The sequence below is a fragment of the Podarcis raffonei genome, chromosome 5 (genome assembly GCF_027172205.1).
Source record: "Podarcis raffonei isolate rPodRaf1 chromosome 5, rPodRaf1.pri, whole genome shotgun sequence".
Classification (NCBI taxonomy): Eukaryota; Metazoa; Chordata; class Lepidosauria; order Squamata; family Lacertidae; genus Podarcis; species Podarcis raffonei.
This window is the reverse complement of record NC_070606.1, coordinates 30,678,556-30,702,104: the sequence shown is the minus strand read 5'-3', so window position 1 is coordinate 30,702,104 and position 23,549 is coordinate 30,678,556. Positions and strand designations below refer to the sequence as shown.

Sequence of the window (23,549 nt, the reverse complement as noted above, 5' to 3'; positions counted from 1 at the left end):
AATTGGGGATTTTTTCCAAATCTGTAGGCACGGGCGATTCAGAGTGCGTCTGCCATGACAGTGCAGTGCACCCATCAGGCCAAACAAATCAGTACTTTTGCTTTGCCATCTGCGTCCATGCACAAAGGGTTGTTTTTTTTAGTGAGCTCAGCCATTCTGCAGCCCATTGGCACCTGGGCAACCTACTGAGGGGGCCACATGCCAGTTGTGGACAGGGCCAGAGGAAAAACAGAATGAACATTTTATTGTTCTGTTGTAGGATAGTTTCTGCACCCATCCCTCTCCATCCTTCAGACATTGGAGGCGTCTGAAGGACCCATTCAAGCAAGCTAAAAACATTCAGGGAGGGTATGAAGCAGGGCTGATGAGGTATGTGGCCTGGGGAGAGTGGGGGTCAGAGAAGCCTGAGGCTGCATTTAGCCCTCGGACCTGAGGTTCCCCACCTTTGTCTGAGATGTTCCTCATTCTGGAATAAAAATTGCATCTGCTGCCTAAGGCCAAGTTATACTTTTGATCCTCCTAGCTCACTATTGTCAGCTCTGCCTGGCAGCAGCACTCCAAGGCTCCAAGCAGAAATCCTTCCCAGCTCTACGTGGAGACAAGAGGGGTCTTTTTCACCACCCCTTCCCTAAATACTTCTGGTGGCAATTTTATATAAAAGTAGCCTAATCAACGTCAGGCCAGTAGGTGTGCCTCTCAATCCATGGTGAATTACAGTGCAGGCGTAGAATCGCAAAACTGTAGTCTTGGAAGGGACTCCGAGGGTCATCCAGTCCAACCCTCTGCAAAGCAGGAATCCCAACCAAAGCAACCCTGACAGACGGCTTAAAAAACAAGGAAGATGAAGGGCTGTGCAAGAGCCAGCACGAAAGAAAAGCGTGGCAGGATTTCACTGCAGACGAAATGGGGAGCAAGCAAACGACCATTGCTCTTTGTTTTGAAGAAAGCAATTCCTTCCCACCCACCTCGCTCGTATTCCAAGACGCTCTTAATAATAATAATAATAATAATAATAATAATAATAAATTTTATTTATATCCCGCCCTCCCCAGCCGAAACCGGGCTCAGGGCGGCTAATAACAATAAAGCATGAGGAATAATGTTTTGAGATTAAAAGAAACGAGTTTCAACCGTTCTTGAACCGCGGAAAAGAAGAGAGACCAGGCGCTCGCGCGCAAACAGGAAAAGCCCCAAACTCCACCCCCGGCGCCTCATAGGGGAGCGCGCTTGTTACGCCTGCGCCCTCGCGGGCTGGGCGGGGGAGGGGGCTTATTAGCTCCCGTCCCGGCTTCTGGTCCCCCCCCCTTTTTTCTTTCCCCCTTCCAGTTTATGCTTTTGGCGCCTTGGAGATGGCGGCGAGGAGGCAGGAGAAGAAGGAAGAGGCGGCTGAAGTGACTCTGGAAGAGCTGATGGAGAGGAGTTTCTTCGAGGACCCGCCTCCGCCGCCGAGGTGCTTCTTGGCGGGGACTGAGCTGCAAAAGCGCGCGCCTTTCGAAGCGCCGGCGGGACGCTTCTCCCCAAGGATCCCGCTCTCTCCTGGTTGTGGGTCCCCCTCACCTGCCCTTTAGGCGTCTGGAGGTTGGGTGGCGATTGGGGAGCCTGTGATTAGAGTACCACACGTGGCTCAACTCTGATCCGACCCAGCTAGCATGGTCGATGGTCAGAAACGATGGGGGTTGTACCGTAATCCAATGATCATGGGTTCCCCATCCCTCGCTTTTGAGGAAAGAGAGAGAGAGAGAGTGTATGTATATGTATGTATACACACACATGTATGTATATGCATATATATGTGTGTATATAATCTCTAATAACAATGGGTGGTTAAGCCATCCTTTGTTGGCCAATTCTGCAAAGGATCCTCTGAGGTGTTTTCCCTCCCATCCTCGTATATTTTCATTTTCAGGACCTAGTGAAAAAGCAGCTGGAGGAGGGATCCTTACAGAGGAAAAACTGGTGCTAGGGGTTAAGGTCCCCTCTTAGCCCCCAGTTCTCTCCTGCAAGTGCCCTCTCTTCCCTCTGTATGTACAAAAGCAAACATGGGTTTTTGCAATAGTTTACTCTGCTTTATGTTCCGTTGTCTTATTTGGCCAAATTACTTTTGAAAGCAATTTGTCCAAATAATAGAAATATTAAATGGCTAAGTACTTGGAAAACAATTGTCTCTTGTCTAGAAGTGGACAAAGGTAGTGCTGCTGTTTCTTTCTGCTTGGTGCTTCCGCTTCCATGTTGTCTTAAGTGAGATTCACAGATCTTAGCCCTCAGTGGTATCTAAGCCATTCTATTATTACGAGTGTGTGCCTGACTACTGCCTTGTACCTGTATGTATTATCATGCAACTGTAATTTTAGATTCCCAAAGAAAATAGTTGGCTTTTCGGATACAGTACTCAGCAAGGGCCTGAACAACAGATACTGCGTGTTACATGTCCAGGAAAATGGTGCTCTGGAGAAACACCTGACAATTACAGCTTCTTCTTCACTTGATGATTTGGATACAGAGCTGTGCATCCTAAGACATGACTGGTAACTGCTCTGTAACTATTGCTACTGGATAATGGGCAAAATATTCTTTATGCTTGTTATTGTACAGTTTCTAATTGTGGTTAAAAAGTTGAAAAATTAGTTGTATGGAACAAGGGATCAAAATATTTCTAATTCTTAGTTTCTCCTATTAATGTCAGTAAAGGGAAGGAAGCCTTTGACTGTCCCCCTCCCTGCTTTTTTAGTACATTAAGCCTTAAGGTGTCAACATTTTTTGATAGTAGTGGGGGACCTCCAGTCCAGTCTCCTGCAAGTTCCACAGTAACTTGGAGCAGAACGTTTAGTGTGGCTTCTCCTGTTCTGTGGAATACCATTCCTATTGAGGTACAACAGGCTCCCACTATCTTCACTTTCGGGAAACAATTGAAGACATTTTTGTTCTTTCAGGGTTTCCCAGCTAGATAAATGGGTCTTTTATCACAATGTCTGTTTGTTAAGTTTTAGTTTCATTTTAAATGTATTTGTTGCTTTTGTGTTTTTTACTGCTGTTAATCATTTTATGTGTAAATCGCCTTCAGACAGTAGTTTTGAAGGCGATTAATAAATTAATTCTAACAGGAATAATAATTGGGCCTACTAGCCCTTTGAATTTGGTCTGTGAGGCCATTTGGGGCAGACCATTCTCTCCTGACTTCATATGATATCAGGCATGGATACTTGTTATATCCAGTTTTAATTTCGAAGATAAGGGATCTCTGATGTAACGGCAGAGCTGCCTGTCCTTTGACCGTAAAGGAAGTATAGAACAGCACATGTGCCTCTTTTACTCCAGTACATCACTGTAAAAAATTACCCTAGCATTAGCAGTGGTCATTTAAGTACACATAGACGGAAATCTTTTATCCAAAGAGCTATCTAATGCTGTTTTGTTGCTTTTAATTAATTGCCAGTAGTTCTGGCACAACAATTCTAAGACCAGCCAAAGGGTTGTTGGAAGCAATATACGGTAAGCAGTGCTGTTCCACTTTCAGAGAGGGAGGCCCACTGGTGGGATGTCATTCACTTCCCAGGAGGGCTCCTTCTATACCCACAGAAAGCTTTGTAGGAACGGATAGTGGGGGAAAGACAAGTGTATATTGGAGAGTTGTACACACACACAGCATCCTACACCCTCATTCCCTTGACATGCCCCTGCCCTTAAGGATGCATAGCTCCCTCCTGTTGGAGTGAATAGGAGAGACATTTTAAAACGAAGTACCAAACGGAAAAAATCGACAAAAAGCCACCAGAGCTGGTTGCTTCAGCTCGTGTGACTGGCTAACTAGCAATGCTTCCATCATGGTGGTTGCATCCCTATGGAATTTCCTTCTCCAACCCCAATCACCATAGAATTGATCCCTAAAAGGAGCACTACTGAATCGTTCAGAGATTATCCTCTCTGCTTCTCTACCTGTCTGTGCCCATTTTCACTGCCTTTCTGTAGAAGGCCTTTGTAATCGCGAGAGAGTGGGTTGCAATAAGTCCTTGAAAAATCGTTATAGTATTTCTTGAATACATGATCACTTTCCTTTCCTTGGTCTATAGGTCAGTACAGAAATCACAGATAGTTTAAAAATGTGTGCGTATCAACATTGTCACATATTTTTCAGGATTTCTGTTCCAGTGCAGCCTGGAGATATCATTCATCTAGAAGGAGAGTGCAACACGGGTGTTTGGATAATAGATGCAGATGGAGGATATTTGATTCTGTATCCAGATGTATTAGTCTCTGGCACTACTGTATCAAATAGCATTCGGTGTATGAGGAAAGCTATACTGAGTGAAAAGTTCAAAGTAAGTTGGGGAAAACATTGTATATTAAAATGGTTTGTTTCATGGCCATTGATAAGATCTGTATTAAGGGCATTGTCAACTGTTGTTTTAAATAAAGCACCTAGTATTATAAGTACTTCATACATTAGAAGTTATAAATAAAATTAAACCAGTAAAGAGTTTCAGAATGCTCTGGTTCACTATACTATGTTCTGTATTTACTATAGTGATCATCCAGCTGTCTCCAGAGTGCCTTTGGGGTAATTGATGAAGACAAAAATAGCAAATAGGTGAACAGAGTCAGTATTTTCTGGAGCTGGGGAAAGACAATAATTTTAATTGGATTTGTCTAGTGATGAACATTTGGTTATATATGTGTTAAAATGCATGTTTTTATATGGTCAACTTTGCATATCATCCCAAACTCAAGTGATTGGGTGGGAAATAAACCTCAAATTCCCAGAGTACGATCTGAAGACACATAAGGCACCACCTTGTTGAAGCTAAACAGGTCTGGCTCTGCTCAGTGTTTGGCTGAGTGACTGTGTGGGAACTACATATTGGTACCGTGATGGAATAAAAGTGGGCCTTTATTTTCATGATGCGAGAAAGGTGAGGTATAAATGTAATAAAAGAAAAATAAAGTAAATAATGATTGGTGGACTTACATTTATAGCTTATATTCAAGTAGGAAACATGGCTCCTTATTAACCTCCTAACTTGATAGTTTAATTATGAAATTGTCCTGTTGGTGCTCTCGGCTTTCTTTGATATCTGTTTTTTAAACTTAAAATTCCTTGCTTACAGTGTTTACTCAAAAAGTAATCCTACTGTATTTAATGGGACTTAAGGTATAGTAAGTGTGCAGAGGATTGCACCCTTAGGATGGGACAATGCCACTAAAAATGCAGTATTGTACAGATTAATGAATGTGTAGTGCACATACATCTCTGCTAATATTTTGGGGTGGTTTCATTTTCCCCCCAGGGATGTGAGCCTGGTTTGCGTCCAATGCTAATAGGTACGATCCTTCATGAAATTTTCCAAAAAGCAGGAACAAATTTTACACAAGAGAAATTGCAAGAAATTGCCTTCTCAGTAATTCATGGACCAAAGTATCTAAAAGAGCTGTAAGTATTAACTGTAAGAGATGAAGCGAGTGGTATACCTTTCTCTTAAGAACTTGTTCTTTTTCTTAGCTTTAATGCTTAGCAAAGGTCAGTTTGCACAGGGATAGTGGGAATTGCTGATATTGTTACCTTTTTGTCCATGTGATTGCTTGTGTGGACAAAAATGCACTGCCATAATTGTTTCAGAGTATGTAAATAGGGTAACCTTTTTGAAGCAAAGTAATTCACTTGTCATTTTTATAGTTGTATGTGCTACATTTTGGAAGGATAGTTCCCTGTAGTTACATAAATAAAACTTTGGAATGTTACAAATGCCTAAACATGTGGATATTTTTCTCTGAGGGACCACAAAGAAAAAATATATATCTGTAATGTAGAGATCTTTTCCGTTTCCTTCCTTTTTCTCTTCTGCTATCTGCCATGCAGCTTTTAATATGCTTTCCTCCTTTCGCTTCCGCAGGTACCAATTAAATCTGAAAGAGAATGATATAATGCAAGAGATAGAAGAGTACTTTCACTCTTTCATTAAATGGGCGGAAGAGTTCATATACAAAGAAAACCATGTTTGCCAGCATAACATGCAGATAAAATGGTACGGAACTATTCACACTAACACACTGTTGTAAAGTTGTTCTGCCAGTGCTGTAGGTGAACTTTGTTAGCTGTGCCAGAATTGCAGAATCTCTGGACTGCAAAGGACCAGAAATAAAAATAATAATAATGTTGTACAACTTCTTTAACAATTGAGCTGGGTTGTTAAACCTCCTTTCCTGGCACAGATTCTAGGGCACTTATAAACAACATGTTGAGGGGGGGGGGATTTGTAGGTTAGATCCAGACTTGCCCTTTTGCAAGCAAAAGTGCTCCTTCTGTTCATGGGATATTTCCAGTGGAGACCCCCACCAGCAGAAGGTGGAGAGATTTTTTGATAATTTCTCCCCTCTATGAATCCCGCCCAGGGGCACTGCTTAGGAAAAAAGAGGGGCTGAAGGGTATTGTGGTAACGTGCACTGTGGTAACACTGTTTTGGCTTCTGTTAGTTAGAGTATAATTAAAAACACAAACTTTCTTACGGCTATGTTTAGTATTTCAAGTTTCTCTCCTTGGGCTTGTTTGCTATAGCTATTGCAAAGTAGCTGTCAACCAGGTTAGAGCATTTGAATGCACAAATTTCTCTCTTTCATACAAGCCATAGCTAGCTACTATTGCATTTCAACTCAAATTCACCCGACTTTGTATTTTCAAGGCTTCATTATTCATATCTTTTGCTGCACATTCTGTGGTTCCTTGAATCCATTGTTTGTTGACAACTCAAATCTGGCTAAGCATTTCAGCCCACTTGTTCTGTTACTTGAGAATGAAATCATTTTACTCATCTGTAAGAACAAAATAATAGTAAGAGGAAGCGCTGCCTTTTGATTTGTTTGGAAGCAGTTGCTTAAGAATGTAATATGTTCTAGCCTGTTTAAGGAATATGGATTTTGTCCCTTCAAGTATGTATTTAAGGAAAGCTATATCTTCATTTTCTGAAGCAAACCTTTCCAGTTAATACACTTAATGTTTTTTTTTCCTGATAGGCCAGGGGATGAAAAAGATGACTCCTGGTGCACAGTCAAAGTTACAGAAATCCTGGATGTTGAGGAGAACATTTGGTGCCCCAGGTTTGGCTTAAAGGGTAAAATTGATGTTACAGCTGGCGTAACAATTCACCGCAGATCTACAACTCAGTCCAAGATAATGCCTCTGGAGCTTAAAAGTGGCAAGGAATCTAACTCTATAGAACACAGAAGTCAGGTAGAAATAGGAATTATAGTAATTAATTTTAAAGGATACATGAAAGGCACTGACTAAATATTAAGTTTTTAAAATGTTTTAAAATGTTCTTAATTGTTTTTAAGCATCATTTGTGGTGGGTTCAGAAGGTTCCAGAAGCTGATGCTGTGAGGCAGTTGCTCCTTCGTATAGGATTTGCTCTGCAGGGTTCATTGGAGTTCAGTTGGGTCTCCCATGATCCTTAACACCAACATGAAACCTTTGGCTGAAGTTGTCACCCATGTGCTGATGATACTGAACTCTTTTTTTATCATCAAATCCAGGTGTTCTGGTGGTGGTTTCCCTCAGTTAGTGTCTGAAATGGACTGAATGATTGTGAATAAACTTAAGCCCAGTATAAATAGTACAGAGTTGATGCTAGTAGGAGCTCAGTAGACTGACTAAAATTGTACGTTAAGGGGAAATTATGTAGCTGGAGGAAGGTGGTACTTGGATTCCTAGACAGGGTCTGTGCCCTAGGTTGTTGTTTATCAGATTTTTTTGTTTGGTTTCCTGTGCCCGCTGATGAAAAAGGAAATGAAACTGCTGTCATTCATGTCTTTGACAATCCAGATTGGGAGATTGGGTTGCTGTAGTGTATTGTATGTGGGGCTGCTGTTGAAGATACTGATAGGCAGAAACAAACTATTTATTTTGAAGCATCTGCATTTGTTTCTGGGTCCATTTCAAGGTTCTGGTTTTGTCTTTCAAAGTTTGTGTTCTGGTTAGTAGCACCTACTGTTTGATCTTCCTTAAGTTCAGTTGATGAGGTCTTCTAGAGGCTCTCTCTTTCTTGGATGCAGGGATCTATTTATTTATTTGGTGGTGTCCAAAGATAAGCATTTCTGTCGCTAAAAGTAGAAAATGAGAAGCCAGCAGAGTACGAAAAATAGCAAAACCGTAAGTCTGGTTGATAGTCTAGCTATAGGCCTGGCTGTTGTGCTGCACTAAATAATTAGGGCGGCTTCTGTGAATATATTCATTGCAATAACTGGCTTGACTGATTAAGTCCTTCACATGATGCAGTATGCAGTCCTCAGGGATTGTTAGTGGGACTATAGTTTCCTCAGCTCCGATGCCCATATTACCGGTCTTGATGCAGCCCTTGCGTGCTTATTTGCTAGTGATACATAATTTGTATGCTCACTGGTGGGGGACATACTGTGTGCGATTACCGCAGCAAGAAACTGCAAAGTGGTGCAACTTAGTTGATACCTACATCTAACATTCCATTTTAATAGTTTTGGATTCTCTCCCCAGGTGGTTTTGTACTCCCTGTTGTGCCAAGGAAGACGAGCTGATCCTGAAGCTGGATTCCTCCTTTACCTTAAAACTGGGAATATGTTTCCTGTACCTGGAAATCGTATGGATAGGAGAGGTAATTTTCTGCTTGGAAAAATCCTTGGACAGTGTTGTGTTTACAATATTTCCATCTCGTTTTTTCAACAATGCAATCTTCAAGGGGGCTGGAATTTTTTTAAAATAAAAAAAAATGCAATTTAATACGGAAAATCGGATAAAGCAGAATTAAATAGTTTAAGAGCTCCCACCCACACATTTGCTGTCTTTTACAAAAAGCTTATGTAAAAAACTGATTTAACTTGGCACAGAAAAAGCACGTGCCAGATGAATTTTTCTGGGGAGGTCGTTCCAGAGCGTGGGCCCTGCTACCAAAAAAGCTCTGCCTGTGGTTGGCAAGGGGACTCAGAGCAGAGCATCCAATGACAACATCGGCAAATAGAAAGTTTTTATGGGAGAAGGAAAGCCTTCAGCTGCCATGGTTCTAGCTCATCTAGGACTTACCGTATTTTTCGCCCTATAGGACGCACTTTTCCCCCTCCAAAAATGAAGGGGAAATGTGTGTGCATCCTATGGGGTGAATGCAGAGCGCCATCCCGCTGTCCACCGACCTGGTTTGGAGTCTGGCGGCGGGGAGAAGCCCGCTTCTCCCTGCCACCAGCCCCACAATCTGGGGGACAGTGGGGAGGCGCAGCGCACCCAGGCTTAGCTTCCCGCAGCTCTCCGCAAGCCGTGGGAGCCCGGCGCAGAGAGTTGCCTGCATGCCGAAGCCTGGGCTTGCGGAGAGCTGCCTGTTCTGGGGGCTGGGGTCGGGGGAAGCTCGGGCTTCCCCCGCCCCAGCCCCGCGCCTGGGGAAAAAAAATAATTTCCCCCCCTTTATTCCCCTCCCCAAATTAGGTGCGTCCTATGGGCCGGTGCGTCCTATAGGGCGAAAAATACGGTAGTCAATTTCAGCACTTTGTGCCAGTGAAGATCTTGTAAGTGCTGGAGTATTTGTTCAGTATGGGAAGGTCCCATTATCAACCTAGTGAGGTTTTATATTCTTAACCAGCTGAAGTTTCCAAAACCTTTTCAGCAGGGAGTCCATGTAGAGCCCATTTCAGCAATTCAAGCTGGGGATTACATGGGCATGGAAAACTGTGTCAAGTTCGTCTCTTCCCAAGGAAAGACAAAACTAGTGCACCAGTTAAGTAAAGGCCTCAAATTTCATCAAATGCTCAAGACAGCCTCTGGGTAGCATGGGCTCCTTTCCAAGGAAGTGTGGGATATAAATACAAAAAACAAAGAAATGAAATAATGAGTTCTAGGTTTTCTCCTAGTCTTGGAACTGCTGTGGAGAGGAATGATCCCTACTCACCCCCAGCCCTAAAGTTGAGAGGAAACTTAGGATTTGTGCAAAGCAAGCCTCTGTTGCATCACTAGCACCGTGCCATCCAGCTTCAGATTGGAGGGAGAGGCAGAGATGTGTCATCTTGTCTCTGTGTTTCCTGGGCACTCCGAGTGGCCAGTGAGCGCAGAGCCATAGTAGTTTTCCTTGTGCCTTTTTCCTAAATATTTGAAACTTTGGGGTGGGGGAACCTGGACATCATTTTTGTTTCTCCCTCTGCAGAACTGATCAAACTAAGAAATGAATTGGCCTTCTATTTGCTTCACACCGTATGCAAATCTGACACTGGGAAGGAGCGGACACAGCTTGCATCTTTGCCTCCTCTGATTAATGACAGTAAGGTGTGCAGCTATTGCTCTCAGAAGCAGAACTGTGCACTTTATAGCAGGTAAATTCCTTTTTAAAAGCCTGCAAGCTCTTCGCAACTGATCTCCGTTTAAAATGGCTGATGCTGTGGTTTCATTAAGGCTCCGTTTTCTACATCACAGTTTTGGACAAGGCGCTGTGGGTTAAACCACAGAGCCTAGGACTTGCCGATCAGAAGGTCGGCGGTTCGAATCCCCACGATGGGGTGAGCTCCCGTTGCTTGGTCCCTGCTCCTGCCAACCTAGCAGTTTGAAAGCACCTTAAAGTGCACTCTGGCGGGAAGGTAAACGGTGTTTCCGTGTGCTGCTCTGGTTCGCCAAAAGTGGCTTAGTCATGCTGGCCACATGACCCGGGAGCTGTACACCGGCTCCCTCGGCCAATAAAGCAAGATGAGCGCTGTAACCCCAGAGTCGGCCACGACTGGACCTAATGGTCAGGGGTCCCTTTACCTTTACTTACATTAGATCCAGGTGTGAAATAATTGATTCTTTTCTGTGTTTGAGATTTTGCGTAATGTCAAATGTATTATTTTGGACCACACCATGTTGCGTTTGATTTAGTTTTCCAGCTGTGAACTATACCAAGCAGAAATGTAGGCATGACCCTAAATATGATAATGGTGCTACTACGATAGTGCATGCTGAAATGGTAGCTACCCTAAAAGCAGAGAGAATCTATTGATAAAATCCAGGGAAAGCAAAAGAAGTAGGTTTTCAGGGGGTAGAAGGATGCAGGCGCACTAGTGTAAGTCTGCCTAAGAATTTATATGAAGATAGCACAGACTTAATTCAAATTTTAGCCATCTATGAAGTTTCTTAGCAGAATTATCACAGGCCGTCATAATTGAAATCAGAGGAGGATTCATGTTGTGTTCTGTTTTAGGGCTGTGGAACAGCAGCAAAATCGCTTTATTTCTCCGGATGTGCTTGCTGCTGTTGAAAATGAGACCCAGCATCTGAAGCCCTCGCACCTGGAGTATTTCCATCTCTGGTATCTGATGCTAACCTTGGAGTCACAATATAAAGATGGAAAGAAGGGCTGCAGAAACATATGGATGATACCTGCTGCAGAAAGGTATTGGTGATTTTGTAGGGTCACTTTCAAACTAGCTACCGAAACTGTTGACATCGAGTTTTTCAGAGTAATGGCAGCTAAAAATGTAGATGAAACTTCTTTCAGTTTCCTTAAAGCAAAGAGTTGCATGGGCTAGCAACTGTGTACCGTGAGCTTTCCCAAACTTCATTTGTTCTTGATTTTTGTAGGGAGAAACACGGAGACTGCATTGGAAACATGATCAGGGTGGAGTGCGTGCAGAAGGTGTCCGATGGACTGTATTTACACTGTTTCCAGCGTAAAAAGGGTTCTGCGCCTGCAACAACTCTGATGATAGGAGACAGGGTTGTTGTGAGTGGTGAAGCGGACAGCACTTTGCTTGGCTTGGCAATTGGTTATGTGCAACAGGTCAACGGCTCCAAAATCTCTTGCTTATTGGATAGGTAACATAGTGCTTTACTTGTCAGGAGAGTTCATGTAATAACATGTAATAACATGTTGTTCTTGTGTCAAACATGTATTATACAAATGCATGCAGTTAGAGTGGCCTTTGTCTCCCTGCTGCAGGTACTTGCAACTGGGAAATGACCATTGCCTCCCTATCCAACCTGGTGCCCTCAGCATGTTTTGAATTACAGCTGCCATTAGCTCTAGACAGCATGGTCAGGGGTGATGGGAGGGCACCAGTTTGGGAAACATCTGGCGGGCACCAGTTTGGCAAAGACTTCTCAGTATATTTTCTAATACTCAGGGTCTTAGAATCTGAGTGATAACTTTTTTCCTGCCTTCCAGGAACTTGTCACGTATCCCGGAAGACACTATATTTAGGTTAGACCATGAAGAAGGAGCTTTTGGCACAGATGCTCCATTGGGAAACCTTTCTAAATTGATGGGAAATTCTCCTGCAAGGTCTGTTCAAATTTATCTTCCTTCCATGCCTAACATTTCTAGAAATGTGTTTTCAATTTTTGTTTATTCCTTTCCCTCTCAATCCTTCCTTTTAGTGAAAGGCTTCGTAATTTAATAATAGACTTTCAGAAACCACAGTTCATCCAACATTTGAGCTCTGTCCTTCCTCCAGAAGCAAAGGAAACTGTTGCGAACATTCTAAAAGGTACAATAGATGCATTTTTTTATTTTAAAAAACCCTCTTAAGGTCTGGTTATATTAGAAAATTGGATTTCCTGCCTAGAGATTCAGTGGAAAACCTTGTGACTGAAAATTTAAGGCACTGGATGCCATGCATTTTCAAAGAATCAGCTCACTGAAAGATAAAATAATGCTCATTTGCTGAAGCTCTATAAATACTTACTTTGCTGGAGTAAGAGTGAAATGCTGTTCCTGCAGTTTTGTAGCCTGGCAAATCCCAAAGCCTGGGCATGTAAAAACAGCTGACGACTCTCAATAAGATTGGTACTTTTATCTGTATAATTCATATCCCTCCCTTTTGTCACAGGGCCCCAGGGCTAATTATATAAAATACGTAAACCAATCAAAAGTTAAAAACACTATACACAATTCATTAAAAACTCACTCTGGTCTATTATTTAGAGAGTCTGTGACTGAGCTGGAATATGAACCCAAACCCAAGCTTGGTTCTCCTCTCAGTGAATGTCATGCAGGTGTGTGTGATTTCTCTTCCTAAAGAGTATTGTATGTCAGGGAAGGCAGCTTCCCATGTGGTTAGAGGAGTATTATTGAATTCATTGAGAGACTGAAGCTTTCTAAGCTGAAGAAGCATTCTGAATTTTACCTCAAAGCAAACAAAGAACCAATGCATGCTTAACAGCTCTTCGTGGTGGCATGCCTTCTCCCAAACTTAATGGAAGTTTTCTGTTGACTTTTCAAGATGTGCTCTGCTGCAGTAATGTTCACGTTCAAAACTTTGCAAACTAGTCAACAAAAGATAATTTTGCTGTTGAGACTTTTTGCTAGTCATTTGTGGCATATAGATTGCCTTAAAGAAGAAATGAAGTTATTTTGTTTCCATAAGTTTCCTTGCCTGGTTGCCTGCAGGCAATTTTTAGCCGAAACTGAGTTGCTGCTTAGAAACCCAGGTTTAAAATGTATGCTCAACGAATTTTGAAGCCAATACCAAATTTGTAGCAGGCTTGATCTCCAGAGTATTAATTGATGTAGCAGGAAGTTATGGGACTTCCAAGCAAAGCATGAAGGAGATGACCTACCTTACACTTCTTAATCAGGTTGTAATCCTCTGTGCATTTACCTGGAGCAACCCTTACTGAACTTAGTGGAACTAGCTGGGTAAAGGTGCATAGGATTGAACTGTGTATTCTGCCCCCATACATGCAAATATAGCTAATGTTTTGATATTGTAAAATAGGTACCTCAATAGTCCCTCAGGTCAAGGGATAATTATGTTTAAAATGAAGGCAGAGAACTTATTGTATTCACTTATTTCCCCCCATAAATCAAAGGCCTTAATAAACCCCAGAAACAAGCAATGAAACAAGTGCTGCTTTCAAAGGATTACACACTCATTGTCGGGATGCCTGGGACAGGAAAGACCACCACAATATGTGCTCTGGTAAGATTCCAGAAAGAGGGAACATTTGAAAAAATGATGTTAATGAATTTTGTGCATGCAGACCGTAGGACTTTAATGACTGAAACACCCAAAATGTGAAGTGTAAGAAGTTTCATTAAAAAACAAACTCTGCTCAAGTAATTATATACTTAATGTAGATATTCTATATGGCATGTTAGGAAAATGTGCTCTCTGAAGAGCGAATGTTTCAAAACCACAAATCTGCACTCAGGATTTCCACTGGTGTAAATAAAGTACTTAACTACCGGCTTATTAGTATGACACCCCCCATGAGTCTAAGAAGTGTGTCAGGGCAGTTAGATGGGCTGTGGTGTACCCAGCACTTGTATATACCCCTCGCCAGCTGTGTTTGGCATGCATAGGAAGGGGCTTTGTGCATGTTTACTTTTGGACATAGAGCTTCACCACACAGTATTGGAGAAATCCTGATTGGGCCAGGATCCCCCTTCATACAGAACATCTCTGCACAAACATTGATACACGTAAATCCCCTTCCTATGAGTGTTGAATGCATGGGCAGTAGTGATTGTGCCCCCCCCATTTTGATCAATGCCCATAGTCTCAAGAACAGTGGCCATCGCCCCACAGCTTCCCTAATGCCTTTCTTAAATGTAGGTGGTGGTGATCTGAAAAACACACACACGCCCCATACATGGAATTTCCTCCTACATTGACAGCTGGGTTTTAGAATTTGAGGGGGGGGGGGTGTGTGACTTGTACGAAAATGCAAATTAATGCACCCCTCCTTTGTCTCCTTTCCCACATTTAGGTCCGAATTCTTTATGCTTGTGGCTTCAGTGTTCTCTTAACTAGCTTTACTCACACTGCAGTTGACAATATCCTTCTGAAGCTGGCAAAGTTCAAAGTAGGCTTTCTGCGACTGGGTAGAGTTCAGAAGGTTCATCCGGCCATTCAGAAGTTCACAGAGGAAGAGATCTGCAGATCCAAATGTATTAAGACTGTAGCTGACTTGGAGGAGCTGTATCGTTGTCAAGTAAGGCAAATGACTTTCAGGGTTTTAGAATGTCTGAGATGTATTTCAAAAAGGACTACTGGGAAAATGAACATCTAGCTGGAGGTGTCTGCCTGTCTGTAGTGCATATAGTGCTTTATTTTCATGGCACTTAATGCTTTGGTTATGATGCCTCCACAGATTTTAATCAAGGTACAAATAAAATGTTTGTCCATACCAATTTTACTTACATTGAAAAAGGTAAATATATTCAAGCTGTGTTGCATCTTTTGAATTTTGTATTTAATATGTAAATATTCATAATATAGGCTTTGTAACTGGGAGACCCATACCACTAGAGGGGGCTGGTTGTGTTGTACAAAGGCAAAATACACTTTCAGCCTTGGATTGTTCTTTATGGAATAGTGCATGGGTAGGCAAACTAAGGCCCAGGGTCTGGATCCGGCCCAATCGCCTTCTAAATCCAGCCCGTGGACGGTCTGGGAATCAACATGTTTTTACATGAGTGGAATGTGTGCTTTTATTTAAAATGCATCTCTGATTTATTTGTGGGGCATAGGAATTCGTTCATTTCCCCCCACCCCCAAATATAGTTCGGCCCCCCACAAGGTCTAAGGGACAGTGGACTGGCCCCCTGCTGAAAAAGTTTGCTGACCCCTGGAATACTGTGTCCCAGTGAAGATGTTGGCCTTCCCTGTGAGAGACATTCTTTAATCTGAAAAGCAAATCTCAGCCATCAGATTTCATCATAAATAATTTACAGACACATTATCCCCGCGTTTGCAAACCACTATTTTGACTTACTATTTAAATCACAATAAGGACGTGGCAGTGGTGCACGGGTGCTCAGCAAGGCTTGACCTTTCTGAGTTGCTTGTGATCAACTTGCACTCCCACTTCTAATTTTACTCCTCAAAGGTCTATACCATGATCAACCACCCCAAATGCTCAGGTTAAACAACCATAAAAGCAAGAACTGCTTTTTAACAGCACATGTATAGAGTGCATTTACAGTGGTGCCTCGCAAGACGAACGCCTCGCAAAACGAAAAACTCACAAGACGAAAGAGTTTTCCGTTTTGGAGGTGCTTCGCAAAACGAATTTCCCTATGGGCTTGCTTCGCAAGAAGAAAGCTCATAGGGAAATCTCCGCCGGCCTTCAGAAGAGGTCCTGGACCTCTTCTGAAGGCCGGCGGGGGGCAAAAGTCTTTGCTCCCCCCCGCCTGCCTTCCTGGGATAGCGGAGAAGCGCAGCGCGTTTCTCCGCTATCCCGACGGCTTTTGAAGGCAGGCGGGGGAGGAGCAAAGACTTTGGCCCTCCGCCGGCCTTCAGAAGAGGTCCTGGACCTCTTCTGAAGGCCGGCGGGGGGCAAAAGTCTTTGCTCCCCTCGCCTGCCTTCCCGGGACAGCGGAGACTTCTCCGCTGTCCCAGGGCGATCTGAAAATGCTGGCGGGCGGCAGCGAACGCTGCGCTGCCGCCCGCCAGCATTTTAAAAGCCCCCGGGACAGCGGAGAAGTCTCCGCTGTCCTGGGGGCTTTTAAAATGCTGGCAGTCGGGAGGAAAGCCCTCCTGTCCCCGGAGCTTGCGGGGTGGGAGGTGGGGAGAAGGGCTTTTCTTCCCACCGCCAGCCTTCAGAACAGCCTTCTGAAGGCTGGCGGTGGGAAGAAAAGCCCTTGCCCCCCCCCAGCCTTCAGAAGAGGTCGGGGGACAGACTGTCCCCGGACCTGGTCTGAAGGCGGTTTCCATAGGAACGCATTGATTGATTTTCAATGCATTCCTATGGGAAACCGTGCTTCGCAAGACGAAAAACTCGCAAGAAGAAAAAACTTGTGGAACGAATTAATTTCGTCTTGCGAGGCACCACTGTAATGATCTATAGAGTCAGCAATGTTGCATTGTTTAGACATAACTGTTCTAAACTGAAAACATTTGTACATTTTTTTTCATACAAAAGTTACAGTTAGAAAACACAAGGTTTATAACGACATATTGAAAACAAGTTGCAGGGGGCGGTTGCGGACATTCTCTGGCAGCCCCTAAGTGGTAGAACTCCCCATAGAGGTGTGTCTGGCATTTTCATTATACAGCTTTTGACAAATGCTGAAGACATGCCTCTTCACCCTGTCTTTAAACACTTGAAGTGTATTTTTTAGGGTCTACCTTACTTTGTGACTGCAAATTGTTTTAAACTGCTTTTAACATTTAGAATCACAGCGTTGGAAGGGACCATAAGGATCGTCTAGTCCACCCCTCTACAATGCAGGAATCTTTTGTTGTAACTGGCCATGAGACCTTAGGGTGAGGGGCAGATAATAATGATGATGATGATGATGATGATGATGATGATGATGATGATAGTTTTTACTCTCTTTCTAGCCTGTGGTTGCCACAACATGCATGGGAATAAAGCATCCAATTTTCACTCGTAAACAATTTGACTTCTGCATAGTGGATGAGGCTTCTCAAATAAGCCAGCCGATCTGCCTGGGTCCACTCTTCTATTCACTTCGGTTTGTGCTAGTGGGGGACCATCAGCAGCTACCTCCACTTGTGCAAAATGCGGAAGCAAGGTAAGAGGACATCCTGCTGACAAAATAAGTCATGTATTATCAACAAAACTGTGTGTTAGCCACGGACTGACTTTTTTTTTTTAACAGAGATCTTGGCATGGGCGAAAGTTTATTCAAAAGACTGGAACAAAACAAGAATGCCATTGTTCAGCTGACCGTACAGTACCGAATGAACAGGTAGGTAGTTTTATGTAGCCATTGTCTAGTCGCCACATATTATAAGTGTTCAAATTTGACATTGCTTTGTTTTTTGAAACCTTTTAGTAAAATTATGTCACTGAGCAACAACCTGGTATATAATGGCAAACTGGAATGCGGCTCTGAGAAGGTGTCCAAAGCCATAGTTGACTTGCCAAATTTAAAAGACTTGAAATTGGAGCAGAAGTTTTCTTCAGAAACATGGCTAAAGGAAACACTTGATCCAAACAACCCTGTTTGTTTCCTTAACACAGAAAAGGTAAATTTTACTTGTTTGCCCTAATAAACAGTTATTTCTATGTTCACCCTATTCATTAGGAAATTGAAGGTGAAATTGTGGTAGTCCCTTGCTTATGGAATGCTTTGCCCAGGGAGGTTTGTCTTTGTAATCTTTCCAGGGCCAGGCAAAGACATACATATTTATTTTGCCTGTATTTGGACAACACTAGAAGTTCTGGCTTTAATGACTATTTTCTAGTATTAGTTCTTCTGCTGGATGTTTTTGTTTCTAAACCCTTGTAGTAAATCAGTATTGTTTTAATGAATATTTGTTCTGTACATTGTATGTTGGTGTATTATTATTTTTTTGTAAGTTGCTTCAAGTCTTCTTTTGGTTGTGTGACATGATGAGTAAATTTGATGAATTAGTATACTAACTAACTTCCAGTATGGCTCCTTCCTCTTAATTGTGTGGGCTTTGTCCCCTTTAGCATAACCAAATCACCTACATGCAGATTTTTTAATATAAGGAAATCCAGTACATCTTTTTTTAAAAGCTAGCAAGCAAAATTGAACTTGCATTTTTACAGATTAAAATGTGTAGGATTTTTCCTTGGTATAGGTTCCAGCGCCAGAACTTACAGAAAAAGGTGGAGTAAGTAACATGACGGAAGCCAGACTGGTTCTCTTCCTGACATCCATGTTTATCAAGGTATCTGAAGGATTTTTGAAATGGTGTGGTCAGTTCTGAAAACTGACATGCTTTGGCCATTAAATTCCTGATTCTGTATATATACTGAGTCAATGTTCAGAGATATGCTTATTTGAGTAAACTGCTTCTATGGCATCCACTAGGGACACATTATTTAAAAAGCTAAAATAATGGTTCTCCAGTATTTCTTTCCTCTTCACTATATAGCACCTAGCTGTTGGAGCGCATTATAAGCAATTACAATCTGCATTAAAAACAAACAAACCAAAACCCCACACTATTTATATGGGCACTTGTTGACCTGGTTTCCACATAACTTTAAACCATAGTTTAAATGAACCAGTTTCAATTCACTTTGTAACTTTATATTTAATATTGCATTTTTGTTTCTTATTTGTTCAAGTTCAAGTTAATGCCTAATTATTTTGTGTTTATTATACTCCATTTTCCACGAATGTTTCTTGATAGCATATACCCCAAAATAACTCTTTTGCTAGATTTAATCATTGAATGTCTGGGATTTATTTTTTAGGCTGGTTGCAAGCCCTCAGATATTGGGGTCATATCTCCATACAGACATCAGTTAAAGATAATCACAGACTTGATGACAAGTTCATTTATCAAGAATGTAGAAGTAAATACTGTGGACAAGTACCAAGGAAGAGACAAAAGTATCATCATAGTGTCCTTTGTAAGGAATAATGCCGATGGAAATGTGAGTAGGCTGCATTTTAGAATCACTGAGCAGATCATAATCTGGAAAGTTAAGATTTGTCCATCTGAAAATGGCTACTTATTAAGTTGTGCTTGGAAAACACAGAAATAAGTGGTAAGAAAAAACTGACTGTACAAATTTATTCCAAAATGATAAGAAGTGCAAATATTTTAGCTAAGTAATTGAACAATTTCATGGATCCATTATGAAATTTGGAGTTTTGTCCTTTCTCTTTTCAAAAGAAATCTACTCCACATCCCCTTGTGAGTGTGCACAACCCCTGTTACGGATGATATCCTTTGCTGATGGGGAGAATGGAGGATTGTATTTAGCACATGCTTGCCAGCCACACTTTCAGCCAGGAAGTGAAGCAACCCTATGTACATACAGTGCCTCCAGGTGAGAGGAGGAATTCTGATTGACCCAAGGTCCTCCTGTTGCAGGGAGGTACTCTGTGCACATAGTTCTTCACACACTGGTGGAATGCATGGTTGGCGAGAGACATGGCTGTAAGGCAAGACCCAGCTCCCTTCTCAGTGCATGAAAAATGTTTGGATGGATACCCCAAAGAACAGAAATACACTGCTTTTCTTTTTGTTGGTGGATTGTGCAATGAAGAAAGCAGATTGCTACCTTCTTCTGATGGTGTTCTGTTCTGCTTAGTTTTATATTTGAAATATAAAACCTGGCAAGCTCAGTCAGCTGCAAAATCTTAAGACTAGGTCAACTGCTCTTTTCTTCTGATAGCTTGGAGAACTTCTGAAGGACTGGAGACGTCTCAATGTTGCTATTACAAGAGCAAAACACAAATTAATCATGCTGGGTTGTGTGCCATCCCTGTGTCACTATCCTCCTCTGAAGAAGTTGCTTTGTTATTTGGATACTGAAGCAATGATATCCTTTTTTTGGTAGTGCATCTCTTTATTTGTTTATTTAATTGATTTTACCATTGCAAATAAATCTCAAAATGTCTTACAAAGATAGAAATAAATACATTTAAAGCATTTCAGTTAAAATAATATTACAGATATCACCAATAGTATAGAGCAGAAGGATTAGTGTCACTTGTCAGGGAAAGACCATGGAAATAGATGAATGTTTAGTGTTGGAAGCACACAACAATTGATGCCTCTTGAATGGCAGAAGGGAGGACACTTGTCCAGAGACATCACTACAGAGAAGGCCCACTTTTGTGTTGCCGTCAAATGGCATTTTGCAATTTGTGGCACCTTCAGCAAGACCTCCTCTGAAGATCTCTGGGTTATACAGATAAAAGATTTATTCAAGGGCAGCATAAAAATTGATTGTACTTTTTTCTCTCACACGTTACCAAATATATTTCCCTTAACGTTACTTACATTTTCAGTCTTCCATTAGGGGCATGTGAAAGTGTGTATCGTTGTAACCTTCTGTGACAAGGGGGCATCAAGGTGAAAATCCTCATTCATGTGCTGCTGAAAGAATCGATTGCATTATAAGCTTGGGAGTTCCATATTGTCAAATAGATTTAATTCTACTGTCTTTTCTACATGTTAATGTCTCGACATAGTTCTTAAAATGTTAGCCATTTTAAAAATTAAACTTTGCACACACATCTCCAGGCATGTTCAGGCATTTGAATCGATCTGCAAACCCAACCCCAGCCAGTATCCTGGTTTATGTTGCCACATTGATTTAGTCCCTTTCCTGTGCTCAGCGGGGGAGTTCAACAAAAATCTTGGATTTTCTTGAACAAGAGTAGAACTTTCTGCACAATCACAGATCTTAATAAAGACCTTATAATCTCTCAAGGTGTTCTACTTGCTTTTAATGAAAAGCAAGTATAAGCCACTGCAGCCTCTCTCTTTTTTTGCTCTGTACAGTGAAGGCTTGAGATTGATTGACTGAGTGGGTACGGTAATGTGCACTAGGATGTGGGGTTGGGGCTTGTGTGCATGCTTCTGTCCCCTGTCCACAGATACCATTTTTTGTGTTCTGGCAAAAAAAATGCCCGAACATATGTCATGAACATGTCTCATATTTTCAGGTTTTGAATTTGCTGCTTTTATTCAGTTCTGCTGAGCAACTCAGATGTGTGTGCAGTCTTGAACTTTGAAGTAAGTGTGTATATGTGTGTGTGTGTGTGTGTCAGAGGGAAGTTCAGAACATTATTTATTATGTTTATATCAATGCAACTTCAAAGTGGCTGGATTCAGCCCTCTGTATGTGATAAGGTATGAAATCTTAGAGGCAGCTATTACAAATTGAGGGGAGTAGTGCCTTTCACCAGTAGTGTACTACTGCCTTTCTCTCATAGCTCTCATCAGTTGACAGATTTAGAGCCATTAAAATATTGTGTGCATCTAGTCTTACAACTTGATCCTTATTGTTAAAACATGGCTTGTGAATGCCAAATTCTAGAAAGATTTTCTTAAGAGACTGTTCTTAAGAAACATTATTTAAGCGTAAAAGGCCTTGTTAACAAGCAGAGCTTAAAACTGTGGCCATCTTGCTTCACAACAATCCATGTTCTCTGTTTTCTTTATTCTTTCCTCTGTACAGCAACAAAACCCTGGAATGTGAGATTACTAATAAGATTGCTTTCGTTTTTCATATTGATTTTTCCTCGTAACTTGAACTTTTGATATTATAAGTAACTCTATTAAGTAGATTTTACTAAGAAACACCTTTTGAAACTGCTTGTTTGTAACGTTGTAACTCAGCTTTTTGGGAGACAGAACTACAGATGGATTCTGAATTTATCTTGCTGCTAATTAATTTAATGCAGTGTAGTTTCACTTTTCTATATTTTATAAATGTTTCATAAAAGTTACTTGAAATGACAGCTAACTTAGGCCTGACTCTTTTTAATGTACAAGTTTGGAAAAAGGTTTGTACATATTATTGCATTGGAATTAACTCCTGTAGATTATAATTCTATTTAAAGACTGGAATTCATTTCTATATATAATATGTATAAATGTTTGTACCTGATATTTGTACCAAGTTCTTAAATTTTTACCTGTTTTGTGGTATATATAATAAAATAAACTTGATTATACATTTGCATTACAAATATTTTATCTAAACTTGTAATACTGTTGACCTGTAATGGCCATTCACTGCAACCAATAAAAATCTGACTAAGTCCTATTGAACTCCGTTCTGAGCATACCTGCATAGGACTTCCCTGTAAATGAAGTCCTAAAACTTCCTTTCAACAGGTTTCATCTCTGACTTGACTAGGAATGCAATTGCACCCCTGCCACCCAATGTTAATGGCTGGAGGTAGTTAGGATGTGGCATTAACATACCCCCCCCTCTGCTGCACACTGCAGTGGAGGTCCCTGCTGTACCAAGGCAAGCAGAAAACTATTACTTGCTAAAATGCAGCAGTGTATTGGAGACTTAGAATTTGCTGAGTCCAAAGTGCCTCATGCCAGCCTGAAAGAAGTGTAGCAAAAAAAGTGAGGGAAGCTCGCCCACATCCCCCCCCCAAGCTAGCAAGATGGAGTGGTGAAACCACTGCTCCATCCCGCCACAATTTCCCCAGCTAATAATTTGTCATGCTATCAACATAGATATCTTGTTTATGAATAGACCACTCATGGTAATCTGTAATGAGTAAAAAAATTGCTTCCAGACAACTAAGATAAGGTTACCAGATGTCCTGTTTCCCAGGGACCGTCCCTGGATTTACAAATCAGTCCCCAGACAAAATGCATTGAAGTTGAACAGTCCCCGGATTCATTGAAAAAAATCTGGTAACCTTAAACTAAGAAGGATAAAGAGTTAAAGAGTTTTCGTGTCATTTCCCAGGTTGTCAGTGGGAAAATTAACTTGCACAAGCATGTATATATGGGCTGATGGATGGGCTCATGATGTTTTGGACTCAACTGATTTTAAAATATGAATCTAGAGTGCACTAGTATACCAACTCCAGTTTACAAAGTGGCATGCAGGTTGGATTTGGTTTTCTATTTTAAAAATATTTTGGATTGACTTAAAACCAACATGGTGTAACAGTTTATTTGAGCTTCTTGGAGAACAGTGAAATGGCAAGATCTATGTAAGTTGTGGTGGTGGGGGTAGTATTTTTTCTTTGTTGGTATGGTATGTATTTTTGCGTTTTTATGTTGTAAACCCCCCTGTGGTTGTCAGATGAAGGGTGGCATAGGATTTTGATAAATAATGTTTAAAAGAAATTAGAGTAATTGAGAATTGGGGAGAAGTGCAGAACCTGTCTTTTCACCTCAAGGCAAAAGTGAACCCC

The 23,549-nt window shown here is 41.5% G+C and overlaps 1 protein-coding gene across 2 annotated transcripts; it reads left to right on the top strand.

Moving 5' to 3' along the window:
- The first annotated feature begins 1,199 nt into the window (after nucleotides 1-1,199).
- On the top strand, nucleotides 1,200-22,337 carry DNA2 (DNA replication helicase/nuclease 2). Of its 2 annotated transcripts, XM_053388442.1 has the most exons (21): nucleotides 1,200-1,450; nucleotides 2,352-2,525; nucleotides 4,133-4,316; nucleotides 5,283-5,425; nucleotides 5,886-6,017; nucleotides 7,003-7,219; nucleotides 8,498-8,615; nucleotides 10,146-10,311; nucleotides 11,172-11,363; nucleotides 11,552-11,785; nucleotides 12,135-12,251; nucleotides 12,347-12,456; nucleotides 13,781-13,890; nucleotides 14,681-14,905; nucleotides 17,260-17,453; nucleotides 17,541-17,630; nucleotides 17,718-17,910; nucleotides 18,493-18,582; nucleotides 19,115-19,297; nucleotides 20,045-20,193; nucleotides 20,658-22,337. In XM_053388442.1, exons 1-21 carry the CDS (start codon nucleotides 1,350-1,352, stop codon nucleotides 20,710-20,712), a joined length of 3,177 nt encoding a protein of 1,058 aa, XP_053244417.1. In that variant the 5' UTR covers nucleotides 1,200-1,349; the 3' UTR covers nucleotides 20,713-22,337. The 2 variants fall into 2 exon arrangements, with proteins under 2 accessions (XP_053244417.1, XP_053244419.1); XM_053388444.1 differs by lacking the exons at nucleotides 1,200-1,450; nucleotides 2,352-2,525; nucleotides 5,283-5,425 and having other exon boundaries at nucleotides 4,229-4,316.
- Nucleotides 22,338-23,549: the final 1,212 nt, after the last annotated feature.